This window comes from Equus przewalskii, chromosome 4, assembly GCF_037783145.1.
Source record: "Equus przewalskii isolate Varuska chromosome 4, EquPr2, whole genome shotgun sequence".
In the NCBI taxonomy this organism is placed as follows: Eukaryota; Metazoa; Chordata; class Mammalia; order Perissodactyla; family Equidae; genus Equus; species Equus przewalskii.
This window is the reverse complement of record NC_091834.1, coordinates 72,428,035-72,448,806: the sequence shown is the minus strand read 5'-3', so window position 1 is coordinate 72,448,806 and position 20,772 is coordinate 72,428,035. Positions and strand designations below refer to the sequence as shown.

Below are 20,772 nucleotides of genomic sequence, written 5' to 3'. Positions count from 1 at the left end.
CATATGCAGGCATTGCCTCTCCTTCTTTGTGTTACTCTATGGAAATTAGAGCTCAGGGAATTGGTATAATGCTGACACTGTGAATATTGCTATTGCTGTTAGTAAAACAGTTCTAACCCAGGAGTCTCATGTCTTTTGACAGCATTCATGACATTGTAGCAGTCTAGTGCTTTTAACTTGCAAAGAGAGTGAAATCTCAGACCCTTCACAGTTGTTGACCTTGTTAAAAGGTTGAAGTCAGTTCCTATGAAATGATGTGGAAAGATCTTGAGACATACTGCTAAGAAAAAAAAAACAAAACCAAGTCTCAAAACTATGCATGTCTGTGTGAATCTATGCATATGATTATATATGCACCCATATGTATATATGAATAAACACATACAATATACATAGGAAAAACTCATTTTTGAACCCAACATATAAGAATAAGTATGTAAATGTTTAAGGAAAGTTCTCTAAAGATGTAGAACACATAATAAAAAATGATTATTTATCTCATGGAAGAGAAGTGAGTTTGGGCATTTGGGTTGTAGGTGGGTGGGACAATGAATGGGGCACTGTAGAGGAAAGAGTTAAAAGACTTGGCTCCTGATCATTCAATCTCCTTAGGGGTGGGGAGCACCCCAGGGTGAAAGAAAATAAGGACAAGTGAATTGATCTAATCTCCTTGTCAACTGGACTTCCATGTAAATAGACTAATAATATTTGCTAGGAGAAAGAGACCTTAATCAACGAATTCTCTAAACAGGATGTCCCTGACCAAAGGATTACTATAGGAAATAAATCTAGGACCTATGGATTTATAAAGCATGACTCCTTGGAGAGTGACTCATAAATTATAGAACTCTCCTGAGTATAAAATGGAGATGTTTCGTAACTTAAGTGCTCCTGACTGTGTCAAGCAACTCTGTAAAACCTTATGTGAAGGCCTCATATATTATTCTGGGCCAGAGATAGCATGTCCAAAGTAGGAGGAAGGACCTGGAGAGCTGTGTGGAAGTCCCAGACCTCTTTGTTTCTTCTGTGCCTCTTGACTGAGGGTACACTTAAAATTATTTGCAAAGCTTGATGCTGGGTGAAGCATCTGATTTGTATGAATCTGCTTTGACAATCCAATCCTTTCTTCCTCAACCTACTACTCCCCTGACCTTCTCGTTCCAACCATTGTGCTTTCATTTTTCTTGACGAAACCATCAAAAATTCAATGAACTCTTTTAAATATCCTTGTATATGTTTGCCTACTGAAAACTATCATTTGCTTCTTTTTGTAATTTCTTCTTGGATTCTACTACAAGTTTCTTCCTGGCATTTTCTACTTTTCTGGTAACTCATCATTTAATGAGCATTTATTTTTTTGTAGGTACTTTGCATGCATTTCCTATTTAATATTCACAACACCCCTGTGATCTAAGTGTTATTATCTCTACTTTATTTTATAGAGGAGTATCATGAGGCTCAAAGAATGCAATAGTCTGCTCAAATTCAAATAGAGCCTCAATCAAACTCTAAGAATTTGGAATTATGATTCCAAAGATTGGACACTTAACACCTCTTTCCCCATCTTCTCCTCTCTGACCCTTAAATGTTGTTTTCCAAAATTTCTTTTCTTACTCTCGCGTTCTTGCTCCAAATTTGAGTTTCTTAAACGTTTCTGGATCAAGAAGGACTTTGGGAGTTTGACGAAAGCTTTGAGCTTATTTCTCAAAGAAGTACACTTAGAAATAAATACAAGTATATTTCATACTTTCAATGGGTTTACTCTGAAATCTGGCCATGTCAAGAGGTAGCCTGTCTACATGTTTACTCTAGTGATCTCATCAAGTTGAGTAGCTTCAACTAGCACCTATTTGTGGTTACCTTGTATAGCAAACACATCTGGTGCCCTGACTCACATCCTCTAAGTTCCACCCCTCTTTTCAGCTGCAAATGGGGTGGATAGTTCCATGTGGCCTTCTACCTATTTCATGCTGACAAAATCTGGCATCAAGCTTTCTGCACCAGGGTTTCCAGCTCAGACCCTGTGGGAGCTGGGTTGGCCAGAGCAAGTACAGCTTGGAAGGGTGGGGTGTTAGCACCCTTGGGGCAATGTCAGCCAATGGAGTAAGAGTTTATAGATTAATGTCTCTTCCTCTTGTCCTTCAGGTGTTCATTTCTGGGAAGCATTCTGTGCCCTTCTCAGCTGGTGCTGGCAGAATTGAGCCCCACTGCCTACAGTGACAACCTTAATGACACTTTTAAATTGGCTTTTCCTCCTCGCCTGTCTCCCTCTCCCTGATCCCTCAATCCTGCTCTCTGGATCACCTCCCAAATAAACTAAATACAAGCTCTTGCTTCAAACTGTGCTTTCAGGGCAACCCTATCCAAAGTAAAACAACTCTCAAATTTACTTTTCTAGTCCTGACCTCTTTTTTGAGATCCCATCCTGCATGTCAAGCTGCCTGAGTATTTTAAATTCCACGTGTATGAGGCCCTCATTCTTAGCACATTCTCACGTCTTTTATCTTGGTTAGTGACATTATCATAAGGCAGTTCCTCAAGACAAAATCTTTGGTGTCATCCTGACTCTCCTTTTCTTAATTCTCATATCCTAAGTCTGCTTGTTCAACCATCAGTCTATCTCCTGGATGTCTCATTCCTCATTCTCTTAAGCCTCCCTGCCAACGCCTTGGTAGTCTTAGGTCCTAGAGAACCATTGGCCTCTCTATAACAACAGCTTCATATCTGCCTCACTTTCTCTCTACTCTCTCCCTCATTTCCGATTTCTCCACTCTATTTGCCTAAAAGACCTCTCTAAAACACAACCCTGAAATGTCCTTTTCTGCTTTCAATTACTGCACATGGAATAAAATCTGAATTACTTGGTATGGTGTAAAAAACCAATTCAGCCACAGCTCATATTCTCAGTCTCATTTTCCACCTTGTCCCTCCTGTACAAGTCACTTTTCAGCTACGTTGAACATTCTCTGGTCTTGGGACACACACAGCTTCTTATATTCGTAGATGCTATTCCTTCTGCTGGAACTGTCCTCCTGCCTCTCCCTAGTCTGCCTGGAAAACCTGAAATCATCTTTCAAGAACTGGCTTAAGTGATTTTTCCATCATAATTCTTGTTCCTCCCAAGCCTCAGTCTTTTGCGATCCCATACAATTTTCACATTGCTCTAAGTCTTCTCATGATGCATTTTCATAATTTGTGCATGTCGTTATTTCCATCAGTCTACCTAGTGCTCCAGAGATGCAGGAGCCAACTCTGATTTACCCTGTCTTCCCAGTGCCTAGAAGAAAGTGGCTACTTAAAATTGTGTGCCAAACTTAACTAAATGGTACTAAATGTCAAGAGCAAATTAGATATTGAAGAAAAGCACAGGGAAAAAGAGGATGGTGGACTTAGGAGAGGATATTTATAAACAGGCAATCTGGGAGAAGAAGTGAAGAGTGAGGCATGAAAACAGAGCTCAAATATAAAAGGAAATCCGGAAGTCATAAAAAGAAGAATGTCTGCAGATAGAATGCAAAGAGAAGAGAGATACAGATGTTACTGACAGATGTTTAGGTTCAGAGATATTGCTGTAGTTAAAAAAAAATCTTATAGGTTATTAGTACTAAATTTCTTAAGTATGCTGCTATTTATACAAACTGCTATATTCTCAGGATTAATTTAGTTTGATGTTTCAAATTATTCTTTAAATATTATTGTGCACATAAAGGCAACATGTACACAATAGTGTTAAGTGATTTCGATGATAATTTCTATTTTGAAAATTTTTTACAATTGGAATTTCCCTATTAAGAATCTTGATGCTCCAGGCTTGTATCTCAGAAAGAATGTTGAGCATCAGTTTCTGAGCATCTCATATTTTACCTGATCTAAAAGCCAGAGATGGAGCCCCATGAGCAGTGGTATCAGGCTGCCAAGAAGTCTCTGAAACTTTCGCAAATAAAAAACTCGACATGCTTCATCATACAAGTAACTTCAGAGGAAATAGATTTGATTTATGGTATTAATTCTCCTTGCTAGACTAGAGCAGGCAAGTAGAAAAGATTTGAAAGGGTTTTTTTGTTTTAATATAGAAGATATGTTGGAGAGATACCAGACCTGTTATGATGTCCGAACTTTCTGAATTCATATGAAAAAGGATTCCCTGTAGTTCTAATAAAAAGAATTTTTCCCTATGAGTGCAATGTTCTTTTTCGCTGTCCTGCAGTGAGATGAGAGTCTATTGTGCCACAACGTGATGTGCTATGACTCCTCTTTTTGATACGCTGCCAATGGTCTCTGTTAATATTTTCTTAGTACAGTATAAGTGTATTTATCTGTTCTCTCCCTATGCATGTCTTCTGTTTATCTGGGCTGTTTTGCCATGGGTTTCTCCTCTTAGAAGGAGACAACTAGGATTCTCATGCCTAGATTTGAGTCAGTTTTTGCTAGAGAAGTGTCAGTAAACCTTCTTCAAATCAGTTATTCTGAATAATCTTCCAGGATATATAGGTGGTTATATCAAATAAAGCTGGGTATGTGTGTATATATCTGTATATCAATACACCATAAAAAGTTCATTGTTTTCTGGGATCCTCATATATTTAGATTTTATCTTTTTATACTTAGCTTACCTGAATATAATAGAAACTTGTATTTCTAGCTGAGTTGGAAGAAACCAGAAGATACAAAAGGGAAATTGGAAAATGATATCAACACAGTTTCTAGACTATGTGAATACCATTGATATGTTGCAAATATAAACTTAGAAAGAGTTTGTACGATTTTTATTATTCTCCCTGATGAAGTTCAACATAGGTTATTAATATTTCTTCTGTCAGATTTTTTTATATATATACCAGTTTCTCCCATTACCTTGTAAGAGTTCCTCGACCATAAACCATCCCTGCGAATTGATTCCACACTCCCTCAAATATGACTTTTCATAAGCCAAGTCCTTTAAAAATACAACATTTCATATATTTCTCAGACTACATGTCAAATCAGTATCATGCAAACATAATACTTTTACTACTTTCCTAGAGCACGGTGTTGAGAGGAAAAAATTTAATATATCTGTGCTACATCTACATAATGCAATGGTGCAAGATTGAAACTGCTTTTATCTGCCACCTTTCTCAAATGAAAGCGGCAGCTAAATTTTATGGTCGTTAAACTGTGAACCTTGCACACAATCTTGCGTGTGTGGATGTGGCCCTTTGGTGTTATTAAGGCAGTCGTCTTTATTCCGCATCTTAGACTTTAAAAGTTGCTATGGATATGAGAAGCCTATCATGTGGTCATGTCTACACCGTAAAATCTTTCCAAAGAGTGCAGCAAATTCTCGATAGAATTCATAGGCCTTTCAAGAAATCGGAGTAAAATTTTGCCTGGCATTTCCAAAGCAGGCTGTAGAGGAGACTATGCTCTACCTTGGCTCCCAAAGACACTGGACGTGAGCTTGTCAATAGACCTTGAGAGGTTTTGGAACAATCTGCCAATTATTTGCATCTCCTACTGTCTACCTTGTAATAATCTTGTACTTCACACACGAGGAAAGTTAAATTCCACTATTTGAACCAACAATGGCTACAATTAGGTATTTTGAGGCAAATATGGCTTCTATTAGTTGAGTTTAGTTAAGTCTTTCAGAAAAGTTTACCATGAAGCAGGCAAAAGGGCTGCAGATAAACAATTTCCCATGTGAATCTGGTGAAATGGCTTAGAAAGAGATTATGTTTTAAATTTCCTTATGCTTGTATGTAAATTGAGTGTGCTGGAATCCTTGCTGTGATGCTGATAAACTTCTTGTGTCACTCACAGTCAACAATATCTTTTCGTTAGCTGTCCTGATTAAATGAGTGACATTGCCTATTGGCAAATCCCCCACAGAGTAACCTGAGCTCACATGTGCCTAGCCACAATACCAGTAATGACATGATTCTGAGGGGATTTGAAACCCTACCTCAACAAATTTATTTCTGTTTTTCAGCATATATTCAAAGCAATACTTTGGCATTGTAATGCGATTCTTGACAGGGCTAAGGTAAATTCATCATGCTAAACTGAAATGTTTCTGGCAGATGTCTACTCCGTAACAATCAAATTGTGTGTACTGTAATATATGACAACCACAGTGCTACTTCTAGTTGCAAAACTTACAAGCGTAATACTTTATTAATGCAAACTTAGAATGTAATTATGCAATGTATTATCCCACCATGTTTTTTCATTTAGAAAAGCTTTCTGAAGACCATCTGCCAACTTCCAAATAATGGGAATTTTTTAGTGACTATAGAAAGAACATAACTTTTTCACCACAAAGATATGCAGGCATTTTGATATTTTTCAAAATCATGTACTTGTTGAAATTTAAGAAAGCACAAAAGCAGCATGTTTTCTCTTATTAAATATTAACTTTGCTCCCCATGGAAATAGTCATTTGTCCCAGGCGGATGCTCTTCTTTAAGGAAGAAATGGTTAAAATGCCAACACTACGCATTGGAATAGTTGAAAAATAGATCTATTTGGGAGCTAGCCTCTGCCTAACTATCTGTACTGCCTATATACCTCAGTACAATTGATCATATTTGAGGTCAAAGAACCTAAAAAAATGTTTTGTTTAAAAGAAAATGTAATCCAAATGAATGGAAACCTGTTGACTTCATAATACGTGAAAAGCCTCAGTACGTGACTCCTTTTATTTGATGACATGCTCACTGAAAACACACACTCAAGGAATCAGAAAATACAAACTTTTAAGAACTTGGCAAATTTAAGTTTACATATCATGGTTTGGATTCCTATTGGCTTGTTCCCCACACTTTCAACAATTAATATTTCCATGAACAGATAAGCAAAGCCTTCAGCTCATATTTCATGATTCGGTTGTCAGATGCAAAGTGAACTTCTGCCTGAGTTGCTGCACTGTGACTCCTTCAGGGTACCAGGCTCTACCACTAGGGTTGAAGAGAACCCAAGTGGCTTCCTTTTGCCCCAGGGGCTCCTCTCCTCCCTTATTATTCTCACTAAGCCCTTATATTTTAAAGACCTCCTTAAAATTTCAATAGTATTTGCCATGTGAATTTAAATATTTACATTTTAACGTAATTATTTTTTAAGAAAACAGAATTTAATTCCATAATCCTTTTGCAATTTTTTGTGAAGAATAAAATAGTTCAAGCAGGTTTGAGGCATTTTATTAGAACTAAGAAAACATAATATGTGATGCACAGAACTTAAGACAAATTAGGCAACCTCTTGGGGCCAGTAAACACCCTTCCAGACTAACACAAAACTTGGAACATGCCCAATTGAAAATTTGAATCAGGTTGCGCAGAAAGACAAAGGCTGGCAAGAATATAACTTTGGAAGATTTATCCACCAATTTTAGAGCTGCTGGAGGCCAACCAGAGAGATTTGGGTTATTTACAACTGAAGACTTATGATGGAACTGGACTTGCTCATTAAGCCAGTTAAAGAACGATTCATTTAACCAATCCGTTAGTAACCAGTAACCGGTTAGTGATCTGTCAATTTAGGTAGAAATGATCAAACCATTGTGTGTATAACCCAGTGGAAATTTCTCCTCTCTCTCAGTTATTACGCTCATAATTGACAACTGCTGTGTTCCTTAGTACTACATACCAATTCTGCATATTGTTATTCATGCTAGATATACATATGCATATATACTCATTCATTCATTCATGTATTAATCCAACAAATATATAAATGAGCACCTCTTATATGCCATGCGCCCTGGAGAGTGGAGATCCTTTATCCGTGTCTCTCTGCTGCTGTCTTCCTCTCACTTCTTCCCCCACCCCCTGGCTTACATACATTAGCATCCTAGGGGACTGGAAGATTTCACTCCGGCATTTGTCTTAATAGTTCACCCACCTGGACACCATGTTTACCCCATTCCCATGATGGGATCCCTAAATGGAATTCTGATGAAGTTTCCTAATATTAGTGAAACTGCTTACAAGTACTTCCAGATTCATTATCTCACTTAATGAAAAGATGACAGTTGTGACCTGAAACATGAATGTACTTTAAAACTTCTATGAACTTGACTTTTATTTAACATTCATACAGTTGGTTTTGCATGCGAACACTGGGCACATTTAACATGTCCATTCACCTGGAACAGTCTTTCAATTCTCCTCTAGAAACGTGTTTAATTCAATTTCCCCTCCTCTATCTGTTGCTACAGCCAATGCCTTCGTTAAGGCCCTCAGCATCTTTTGTGTAAATGAATACATAATCTTTTAACTGGCTACTCAAGTTTATTCTTAAGGCCCTCTAGTCTATCATTCACACTGCTGCACTAATAAAGTCATATCAAAATATAAATTTGATCTCACCATTTCCTTGATTAAATCCTCAGAAGGCTTCACATTGCCTCCAGGGCAGAGTTCAGAAGCCTTCAGCAAGGCATTCAAAATGTTGCCTTGTTGGACTCAGTTCTGCTTCTTCCCATCACCTGCTACCCTCTATCCTTTCCAACATTACTACACCTTCAGAATGCACAAATAAATATGTATTCTTTCTCCAAATCCCAGTTTGAATGTTACCTCTTCTGGGGAACCTTCCCGACTCTCCCAGGGAGCCTTAGACACTCTCACCTCTCTACTCACATAGCAATTATACCTGTCTCTATTTTAACTCTTTAATTCTGTCCAATTAATGTGCATTCTCACTCTTTCTCTAAACTGAGAACTCTCAATGGACACCTTTCTGTCACTACTTCCAGCACAGTGCCTGGCACAAACAGTAAATGCTCCTTGACTAACTGGGTGAATATTTGAGGCATCAATTAAAACGTTGTCAGTTTACTAACTTAGGATTGAACTGGATGTCTAAAGCTTCATGGATCTACTTTAGCTTGGAACTATCTGGCTCTGAAGGCATATAGATGTCATATTTAAATCGTTTTATTATTATTGGTTACATTCATATGGAGTCTGCAGATACACCATTTCTAGAGGGATTAATTTCCAGGCTAACATTTCTATTGTTGGTCTGCTTATGTTGATAATGATGTTGAGTCATTTCAGGTTGTGGAGAACAAAGGAAAAGTTCATTGTCTCTAGGGATCCTAAAGCTTTGTAAACTCAATTGTAAACTTTGGATCACTCACAGTAGTGATAACCTCTTTCCTCCCCTCTCACACCCCTAGCTTTGTTATAGTGTCAAATGTTAGCATGGGAATGTGTGATCATTGAACCCCACATTAAGTAAATTCATAGAGTGCCTAGTGTAATTCTTGTGACATTAGATTTGATTAGCTGTCTCTGTTAAAGAGACAAACATCTAAGAGACCACTAGAATTTACATTATTTTGATAAATCTTAGGGACACACGATAACAAGACTGGTTTCAGACAACATGTGCATTTGCACACACACGAATTCACTCTTCCTCACTATCTCATTAGTCAGAGTCCTGGCGGAAAACAGATGGCTCACTGAAAGGGCTTAATTGAAGAACATTTAATAAAAGGGACTGTTTACAGAGAAACGATCAGTTGTAAGGTAACCAAAAAGGGAGTTTGAAGTGCCAGGAACTAGGAACAGTGGGAAATTACTTCCCCATGCCTGAAGCAGCAAGAGGAGGGAGCCATAGCTATGGGAGAGGGATCCCTGCATGTGTAAGGAACACCTCATATGGAGGAACAGAGTTGTTAAAAATCACTGCCTGGCAGCAAGGGGGCCAGTGAGTTGGATAGGAATTAATACTTTGACCTCTCTTTTCTCCCACCTTTTGACTTCCCAGCAGTGCTTGCCGTCAGTCAAAGCCAACTGGAAATCAGAAAACAAGGGAGGCTGGCACAGAGTAGGCAGAGACAGAGAACAGATCTGGAGGGACAAATGGAGAGTGACTAGCAAACAACCTTATGAAAAACATCTAACTCCTGACTCCTCATCCATCTAGGAAAAAAAGCCCCATTATTGATAAACAGGCACAGGACAGTGAGATATTGTGGGCTGATTGACTTTTGAGCCAATGCGTGGAATGAGGGATAAGTAGCACAGGAGCTATGATTTTCAGCCTCCCTTGGAGCCCACACCAGGATACCAACTCAAGGTCGGAAAGACGCAAGACAAGAAACAAGGCAGGCAAGAATTCAGATCCCCATGTCCTCACTCCACCTTCAAGCAGAGCAGCTGTGACCGAATCTACTTATTATATTGACTTATATGTAAGATTTCTTAAGAAATATACCATTCCAATGGAAAGATCCATGAACATAAATCAGGCTTCCTAGGTCTATTAGGAAGTGTGTTATTTTAGGAAGTCAATGTAAGCAATCTGTCCCAGTTTTTTCATCTGTAAAATGGAAGTAAAAATGTACATCCTAGATGAATCATAGCATTTTGAAGATCAAATGAGAAAATGGATATGCTTTCCTTTTGAAAAGTTACACAAGCTCTACAAATGTCAGGCCTTATCACTTTTGGATACTATCTTATAAAGCTGGTCCCTGAGTATATGCTTGCCAATCATCACATCCTTTCTTTTTGGCTATCTTTCCTCTACACATGGAGCACTTCACTCAACTCCAACTTAAACATCACACACAAAGAAGAGATAAGCAGTAAGAAAGTCCAAATGTATTGGCAATACCACTGCATGTTAAAAAGAAAGAACTAGATTCACATTCAACTTCGTTTTCGTGGTGCATAACTCCCCTTTCCATAGGTCCTATTAACTTCAAAGGGAGCTCCGTGCATGTAAATGATTATATTTATTGGATGCGCCAACTCCTTCTTATCCTCCGGGCACAATTAGAAATATCATAGAAAAATGAATGTCAGAGACTTGGATCCATATTTGATATTCTATGGGAAATTTCCCATAGTTACAGATGTTAAAAATCCTGCCTGATGGTCCAGTTATGAATTTGTAGTATTTCTTCTATCATCCTTGGAATTATTTTTTCTCTTAATTTTAGAATATTCTTTTTTGCATTAAAAGAAAAATACTCTCTTCAGGTCTAGATAACCTAGTGATAAAATCTTGGCTTGTTGTACAACTTGGTAGGGTAATAAAAATTCAGACTTCATAGCTCTCTGTTTCAAGAAACTGTTAGTGCTTCCCAGAGATTATATCATTAATACTTACAGCAATCCTGTTCCTACTTCAAGTTCACTCTGGGAACTGCTGGTAGAGTCAATGTCTAGGAACTAAATTCTTGGATGCCCAGTTTAATATTATATCCACTAAACCACGCTGTAATTTCAGTGTGCATTCTTCAGGCCATTATCAATATTCTTGTTACAGTTGCTATAAACTCAGGTTTTTTCCAGTTATTCACCATAATCAATGAAAACAGATGGTAGGTGTATGGAGAGCTGCACTTTTCACACTGATTTATTGTTTGTTCTCTTTAAATTCAGTTGTCTCATGGTTCTTGGACAAAGTGTCTCTGGAACTAATTCTGACAAACAACTTAATGTCCTCACCCCGTCTTATCAGTGACTATAAGGACCTTGCATGTGTTAGACATGGCTCCTCAGCAATATCATATATATTATACGTCCAAGAGGGCAGGTTAACTCTTTAACTGTACATGTTTGTAAAGTCACAAAAAAGGAGAAAAATGGAAGAAGCCCCTCAAATTAAATATTTAGAACTATGATGAAAGAGAAAATGTATACTATTAAATGATGAAAATCTTTAGAGGAAATGTATTCACATGTGATGGGTGGTTTGAAAGGTACAAAGATTATTTAAATAATATTTTGATAAGCAATATGACTTACAAAAGATTTCTTCTAACTATAACTAGTCTTATAGACAAACAAATAAAACCATATTCACAAAGTCATTTGGATCCACTTCAAATTATCTGTAAGAAATAAGTAAGCAAAGACAGTCTAATTTTAGTAAATATTTACAGCACAAAACAATGCAAAGTATATATAACAATCAAATTTCTAGTGAAAATGTGTGTAAGTGGGTTTATTTTGAAAGGAAAAGTCCTACTCCCAGTGTCATAACCAATTAAATTCTCCAGGTAATGACCCCATTTGCATAGTGAGCGGAACCCACAAGTGGGAATTTTAATGGGCACACCACCTGAGTACGGTAATTGAGAGTGACACAACTTGAACTAGTTTTGTGCTTACCCCACTGAAAATTCTACTCATATTATTTTTAATGTCAAGCTACAAGTCAAATTTCAAGATGATGGATTTGTTCTTTTTTAAGCACCGAGTTTGAATAAAAGAAATGCTTTAATTCTGTTATGCATTGCATATCTTTGCTTTAACTAATCTGTAGTTCTGATTCTCATCATTGCTTCATTTTCTTCAGTGATTGGAATTTAATTTTATTCATTAATTTGTGAATAATTAGATAAAAAAAATAATGTCCTCAGCAGCCAAATTGCTTTTGGATTGCTATTTAATGTACTTTTACCAGAATATGTAATAGTTAAGCTGGCATAATAGTTTACTAAAAGGTAATTGTGTAAATATGCCCAATTATTCTTTCTGATGATCTAACAAAATCTAATATAAAATATATTCATGGGTATTTCCCTCCTCCTTCTCCTCAATACCAATAAAACGCAGTTCCTGCAGAGCTGATCAGAGATGCCTTGTCATCTGAAGGTGTTACTTTTAAAAGATATCCTCCTTATCTCCCAGGCACTATTCATGTCCTTGAAAGAATTGTGCATTCTGATTGAGGGGTCATATGACGTCCACGTTAAATTATATAATAAAGGTGCTTTAAGACTCTAAGAGTCAGACGCACATGACGAACCGTGCTTTCTACGTTTTGAGATGACATTTTAAAACTTCTTTTGTTTCACCCTAAGATTGCTTGAGATCCTAACTATTTGTAGGTGTTTGACACCACTCCGCCACGTCTGTAATTGGCATAGCATCCAGCAGACAGGCTCTGTACATCTTTACACTGCAACCTACCAAGTTAAGAAATGTATTGGTTCAATATAAAACAGCAGGCTGTTTTTAGACATAGTTACTAGTGCACAAGCTTTAATATGGCTTGGCTTCATCCTATAATGAGATCTTTTGGTTCCCTGCTCAACAGGCTTTTATTCCTTTGCAAAAGGCTATGAACTATGTCAAGTGGATCAGCTGCTTTTGTACACCCTCTTTCTTGGCTTTGGAACGTAATTCCTTTGCTTCTACCGCTTTATGCATCAGACGGAATTTAAGAACCTTTTCAATTTTTCAAGCTAAACTTAGAATTTGTTTGAATTTGCTTTTTACTATTTTCCTAATAATTACATTCGCAACTGAACCTCACACAAAGGCTTGCCTGGAAGGGAACACTTAATTGCAGGGCTCTGCTTTGTCTTTAACACATCTAGCTATACCCCATGTTGGTAATGCGTCAAAGGATGGTTCTCTGAACTGATTTCTTCACGGTCACCTCACAACTAAATTCAAGATTCTCGGTTAGCGAGCACGAAGGTGAGGGATCGAGGACATAAATAACGAACAAACAAACAATGGGACTCGAACTAGTAGCCCCAGTTCAGATGGAAGGCAGGAAACTACTCATGTTGACGTCTGGCAGCTTAGGAGCTGTAGTTTGTAGCCTCACTGGAAAATGTCACCCTATTGTCCCAGTTTGGTGAAGAATGGGGTGGAGCAGATTTCTGCTTGCCTAGAGATCTTACTTCCAGGTAGGGCTTGGCTGTGGCTTTGCTTATAATCTTTTGCTTATAATCCTTTTCACCTCCAGATTGCCTATTGACTTCATTAAAATTTGGTCATTTATATTGATAGGATATTTTCATTCACAGTCCTTTACAGCAGAGGGAGCAGCCATTGTTCTCTGGGAATTTTGCAATGTGAAAATATATGGTGGCTATAGTCACCACTGAGAGTTTTTGCAAAAATCATGTGGAGGATACAATAGGGCTGAATCATAATGTTTCTACAACCCCTTCCACTTTAACTAAAATCTCTAAAAGTAATCTTAAATAAGAAAGTAAATATTAGTAGCCTCACTGCTGGAACTAAGTTTTCTCATGGGAGGTGCCAAACTTCTTCCCTAGGTTGAATTACCTGAGGCTTGTAGGACTCCCTTGATGGGCCTAGAGAAAACCAATCGCTGTAAACTGATTGGTTATAAGGGGACATGGAGATGAGGGGTTAAAGGGACTCCCTTGTGGTATAAATTCTTGATTAAAAAATATAAATTAGCCCCTTTAAGACAAACATGGTATGCTTTACTACATGAGTGTAAAGGAAAAACAAAAATGGATATTGTAGCATTTCATGAAATTTTATCTTGCCCGTCAGATTAGATATAATAAACCTACAGGCCTACAAATCGCAAGGAATTGGGAAGGGCAGAAAGGTCTTGAATAATTTGAAAAATCATCTTATTAATAAACTTATTCATTAGGTGGTTGGGTCAATCTAAGCATTTAAACTGGAATTCAAGAAGGCAAGCCACAGAGACTCTGGACTTGAGTCTTATTTATGTTAGGCAGTGACTTTGACGTTTATAACATTAGAATCTATGGCACTGGTAGACTAGGTATGGATGAAGATTGGAAAGTTATTACATAAGGTTGCCTTGGTTACTCCTTGAACTGTTCAGAGAAGCACTGACTACGTCAGGTGAGGAAAATGGATATAGTCGATATACTGCAAGAGTACAAATGTAAAATTATTATATTCCTAAATAAAAACCCTTCTCTTAAATCAAGTGATTTTTTTGTTGTTGTTAAATACCAATTGTAAAACATCTCCTACTACTTAAAAACTGTGCCACTAAGAAGCTTAGACGAAAATACTTCTGATTTATTTTTGGGTGAACTTCATTAAATCTATCATAGGTCTTTAATGTTTAATTTCAACATATATACTAAAAAAATTACCTTAGTTTTCACAAGTTGAGAGATAATTGCGAAGTAAATAAATAGAAACAACTTACTAAAAAAGAAGTACAAAGCTTGCATTTTGACCTATTGTGAATTTTTTAAAGAACAGTCTGTTTTGAAATCATATATCACCTATGATTTGCAGTATAAACTGATGTGAATCTTACATAGTTCACCTCTAGCCATGAGTGGTTTAAATAAAGCAACTAGGAAATCTTCAGAAGGGGATGTAACAAGACAAAGAAAAGCCTTAGTTTTAAATTATAGTTGAATTTGTTCAAATGACAACTAATATATCAATTAGATAGAAAATATGCTAAAGCACAACAGAGAAGTCATTTTTTTATTTCAAAATAATGTATTCAGGATAATACAGGTCCAGTTTAAAAATATTTAAGATTAAGTTTCCACATTTAAAAAGAGACCAAATCTCTAACTGTAAACTATAGCAGTCGTGATGGCCATATAATTCAACAAAACATTTTACCTATAGAAATCCTAAAATACACTAAACTATTTTCACATTTACCTACTTTTGTTTTTTTCGTTTACTTTTTAAATCATACAAGGTACTTTATGGAATGACTGTGGCGTAGACAATACAGAAAAAGTACTATGACTACAAATATGAAAACAAAATTCTGCTATTGAATAATGTTCTCTGTTACAGAGCAACATTATTTTGAAAGTGCTAATATTTTCATCGCAAATAGTAGCAGAATATATTTAAATATTAGACCAGCCATTTGGTTGAAAAATTTTTCAGGATAAAACATGACATATTTTAATGATTCCAGGTCATTAGAAGGCTTTATATGTCAATACACAGATGACACTCTTACATCCTAATATATACGCATAAGTTAACTTAGGGTATATGTAAATATTCAGATTCTGGTTACTATGAAATACTACAAAGATGTTCTTATATTTGATGTAACAAATGAAAGACACTCTTTAGACAAGGAAGAGAAAGACAGTTGTTTACTAGAATTCTATTTAACCCCGACAATTTAAAGGTGTGTGTGTATGTGTGTGTGTGTGTGTGTATAAATAGCACTAAACGGGGGAGTCAAGAATTTGCTAACTTCTTTTTAAAGCCCTTTAACTAATGACATAAGTAGAAACCAGGTTTCATCTTAAAGGAAAAATCATAGGTGACATTCCCATGCTTTAAGTTGAAAACCTCTTGAAAGGCTGGGTTTGCTAAAAGCTTTCTAAAAATATGCATTTGTTTTTACTATCAATTTGATATTCAACCGAAGAACTGAAAATAACTTTCAATCCAAAAGTATACTTTCAAAATTTCTACAAGGAGTTACATTAAATCAGACCAAAGTACAATTCTGGGGAGATCAAACTTAGTAGGAGAGGACATAGAAAATTTATTCCTCCTTTCATCTGTGCCACACAGTGTCGAGGTGTCAACAACTATGTACACAGTCTTCTAATTGACTTGTTTCTTTACACTTAAGGATCTTTATAACCTCACATATTGACTTAATTTAACGTAAAATTGCAATAGTAAAATTTGGTCACAGCAGTGGATGTCAAGATGCCCACTACTTTGGAGAGAATAATTTGCATCTAAGATTAACTGTGCTTATAAAATATAACATTGGTTAAGAAACAAACCAAAACAAACAACATCTTCTTCCCCCCGAAAAAGACTTAAAGCTCTCAAAAAAACCAGAGAAAGCATATGAATAAATCAAAATCAGAATACTGGGATTTTAACATAAAAATCTTCTAATTTAAATGCAATTTGTCAAAAGTATTCCACATTCTTTACAAAATATAGCTATTTTAATGAGGCATTATGTTTTTATCAAAGACTTTATTAGCATTTAAATTATGTGTAAGAAAATGCATATTTTTATAGTTAAAAAAAGCTGTATTCCTGCAACTAAAGAAAATACATACTTAAGGCGTTTTTCTTTTAATTGCTTAAGGGCACACACAGTTCAGGCGGTCCACCTAAAACTTGGTCCTTAATCTAATTCACTCAAGCAGCAATGAATCACTCATCCTAAGAGGACTCTTCAAATACACATTCTCCTTGAAGCCTTCTGAATATTCCAGTAGACATTAGCTATTCTTTTCTGTGCATTCCTATAGCCTTTTGAGTTTCTCGTTCTTGAACAAGTGGAGACAGTGGAGAACGGAGCATGGAGACCAACACTGGTGCCCAACTGCTGTGTGAGTTTGTTTCTCAAAGTTTACTTCAGAGTGAAGAATGCTTACTTTGAACCATTAATAGATAAACATCAAACATAAATTGTCTGGTTTAAATACCCACTGAGAAATAATATATTTTGAGCAAGGGGCTCTTGAGAATGGTTAAAAGAAACAGAAATACATATGAAAGGGAGGAGACATTTAGCATTGTTTTTTTTGGTCAAAATGTCCCTCAGTCATTGTAACCTATTAAGAAGTTTAAAAGTAGTTAAAATTTCACATATTAAACCATGTAGATTTGGTTAGAGGAAAAAAAGCTTTCAGGGATTATTTAAAAGAATGAGTTGACAGTGCAAATACTAGGTTACTTCAGGAGAATCTTACCATGTGCTTTTCTTCCCCCTTAAAAGAAAAAGTTTTAAACACTCTCCAGTTTTAACACAAAAGATAAATATTTATGAAGGAAAACAAATTCCACAGCATTCCATACAGATTTCCAAACAGTCTGATGATTCACAACAGGCATCCATGATGCCACAGTCCATGTCACAAGGGCAGTTACAGTCATCCCCCATTTCATCTCCGCAGCAACAGCAGCAGGCTTCTGAGGTGCAGATGCCACAGGAAGCTTGTCCCAGGACAATATTGCAGAGGGTCAGGAATTCACAGAACAAGCAGGCCAGGATGCAGTGGACACAGCAGTCTTCATTTTCAGTTGGGAAGAGACCACAGAGTGAGAAGAAGGAGGAACAGAAAATATATAAATCATCAATAGACTAATAAGAATTGATCAAAATAATTAAGTAACCCAGAACCCAATGACATGTAGTCCTAAAAGTCTTTTGTGCACTGGAAGCTTAAAAAGAAACTTAAGTCAAATTCTAGATGAGTGATCTTCAGAAGTAGATACTGCATTTGGAAAAAAAAGATTGTAGTTGTGTATTCATGTGCGTGTGCATGTGGGTTAGATTATTACTCTCATACACTGTGTAATGGTCCCTGGTCCTAGGTTCCACTTTTCTATGCCTCTTATCCATCTTCCCTATATCCTATTTTTCTCTATTACATAGGCTAAAATAATTCCATGACATTAAAGTCCTTCAGAAACAGAAATTTGCTTCAACTGTTCCACCAACCTGTTCTAAAATTGGGGAAAAAAAATTAAATCTGATATATTCAGTATATTATTGAATAACCGATTCAATAGTTAAATTGGAATCAACATGTTTACTTTCCAATAAAATTGACTCAGTTTCATGGTCTCAGATTTTTTTTGATTTCACAGAATTGAAGAAAAGCTATGAGACACTCTGGCTGGATCGAACCATTGTTTCTGGAATAGTTCTTCTGCCTATTTTTAACAAGAGATTTGTACCTTAGCAAATATGAATAATGACACAGTAATGTTGCTTTCCCACTGCCTGTGTGGCAAAGTACTTTACATTTCTATTATTTTCTGACACATCTTTAATGATGCTTCTCTAAAAAACAATGTTCACCAAACTTCATGAACTGACATAAAACCATGAGAGATCAGACAGATTACAATCTAATAAATTTAGTAAGCCATATTCTAACCTTCTTTCCTTTAGAATTTTGGGGCAAGTGAGAGGAACAATTGAAGAAAATTTCTATTTCTGGAGGACTTTAACACGTGTAATAAAATATTTAAGACCAATGTTATACCTGTCCAATTTCAGAAATATTTGTGGGTTTTCACCAGGATTATTTCTGGGTTGTTTTTTGTTTGTTTGTTTGTTTGTTTTATATTTTGTACAATGCAGGTTTTAATGCAGGGTTCTACTTCCAATAACAGCAACAATATAGAACGATCCCCACCACCATCCCACTGTCACATGCCCTTTGTGTTTCTGTATTTCGCTTTAAAACTGAGTGCCTTTGATGGAGTTTCAGCAGACTGTGTGACTATCCCATCATAAACTCCCCAACTCCTTGAACATCCTCCTGTTTTTTGGTAGTCTCTAAATTTGTAGACAGTCTCTAACTTGGTAAAAGGGGAAAATGTGGAAATACAAGGTTGTACTCTACATGCCAGATGGCAAAAAGGAGGGAGGGTCAGAAAAGAACTCAAAAGGGAAACTCCAGAGTTGCTTGTAGAATTATAGACTAAAAGAACACACCAATCGTTCCCTCCATTCTTCTCAGTGCCAAGCCCACTCTCACATACAATGGTCTTTGGAGCAAATGGAAAAACATCATGGAGTTATAAGAGTCTGCAGGTTTCTCTCCATCTTCCCCTAACGTTTTTAGTAGTATCTAACCATATTAGGAGAACACTGAAATCAACTACATGAATCCAAGTCTATAGCCATCGAAAGTTCTGGGTTTCTAGAGAGTGTCTGTCTCTCTTCTACACTCTTTCTATAAATGTTTAGCCTACTATCTCTCTTATATGTCTCTGTTCAGTTGAGCTTTTCTAGCATTATATTATCATCAGGATTTGTAAAATATTTCAAATGATATAAAGAATTAGCTTTATTATTATTAAGAAAATAGTGATTTATTGGCAGAAAGCCAGTTTTATTCAATATGCCTCCAAACACAAAGTCATATTAACTGATTCTAACACTTCTGACTCTAACTTCTGCTGTGGAATGCTTACATTTCAAGACCGAGAGGGGGAATCTACAAAAATTCACTTGACACTGAAGAAACTTTAACTGGATATTCTTAAAAGCCTAAGAATAGTTATTGAGCATTAGATTCTTTATGTACTAATCATAAGATACATCATACATAGAACTATATGTAATGGATCTATCAATTTTAAAGGGGAAAGGATGGTTGTCCCACCCAGCCTTAGAAATAGAGGGTTATAATATCTTTGAAGTCTCCTATGGTTCCTTCCTAAGTACATCTTCCTCTCCCAAGATATAATTACTGTCTTGAACGTTGAGTGGATCTTTCCCTTGCTTGTACCTTTTACAACAGTGAATGTGTAAACATTCCTACATAATCTCTCAAAAAGGAAACGAAACCACATGAATTCCCGTGAGCAGCATTTTTTGCTCAACAGTATGTGTTTCGGATTTACCCTTGGTGTTCATGTAGCTATGGTTCACTTATTTTCCAGGTGTATAGTATTCCATTGATTGGATAGATATATAATTTATTTATCTATCCTACTTATGAATATTTTGGTCATTTCCAGCATTTCTGATATTCCAAACATTACTGTCTGAAACAGTTTTGTGCAGGTCTTCTACAGCACACATGTTAAATAACTAGCAGTAGAATTGTTGAGCCATAGGACATGCATGTTTAATCTTATTAGGTAATACCAAATTTGTTTCCAAAGTGACTGCTTCAAAATTTATTCCACTGAGTATGAGAATGCTCATTGCTCCACTCCTCACCAAGCTTTGAAACTGTCATGCTTTCATGTATGCTAAGTAGTTGAGTGTGAAATGGCATCTCATGGTGTTTTCACTTTGCATTTACTTGTTTACTAATAAGTTTAGACATCTTTTAAAGTTTGCTGGCCATTCACGTTTCCTCTTCTTTGAAACAGATGTTCAGGGTGTTCAGGCTTTTCCCTCACTTTTCTATTGAGTTACCTCTTTTACTCTTATTGATTTGTAGAAGTTCTTCATATATTCAAGATACCAGTCCTTCATTAAATATGATTGTCTTCTTTCAGTATGTGGCTTTTCTTAGTTAAAGTGATGAGAGAGAGATGAGTTCATTTTTAGACCTCAAGAGTTTGGAGTGATGAA

The 20,772-nt window shown here is 36.4% G+C and overlaps 1 protein-coding gene across 3 annotated transcripts in view; it reads right to left on the bottom strand.

Moving 5' to 3' along the window:
* Nucleotides 1-15,182: 15,182 nt before the first annotated feature.
* MDFIC (MyoD family inhibitor domain containing) overlaps nucleotides 15,183-20,772 on the bottom strand; it is an 89,132-nt gene continuing 83,542 nt past the window's right edge. For all 3 annotated transcript variants that reach the window (XM_070616294.1, XM_070616295.1, XM_070616297.1), the window contains exon 5: nucleotides 15,183-17,738. In XM_070616294.1, the coding sequence (XP_070472395.1) occupies nucleotides 17,491-17,738 (248 nt within the window). In that variant the 3' untranslated portion in view covers nucleotides 15,183-17,490. The remainder of the gene's footprint in view (nucleotides 17,739-20,772) is intronic.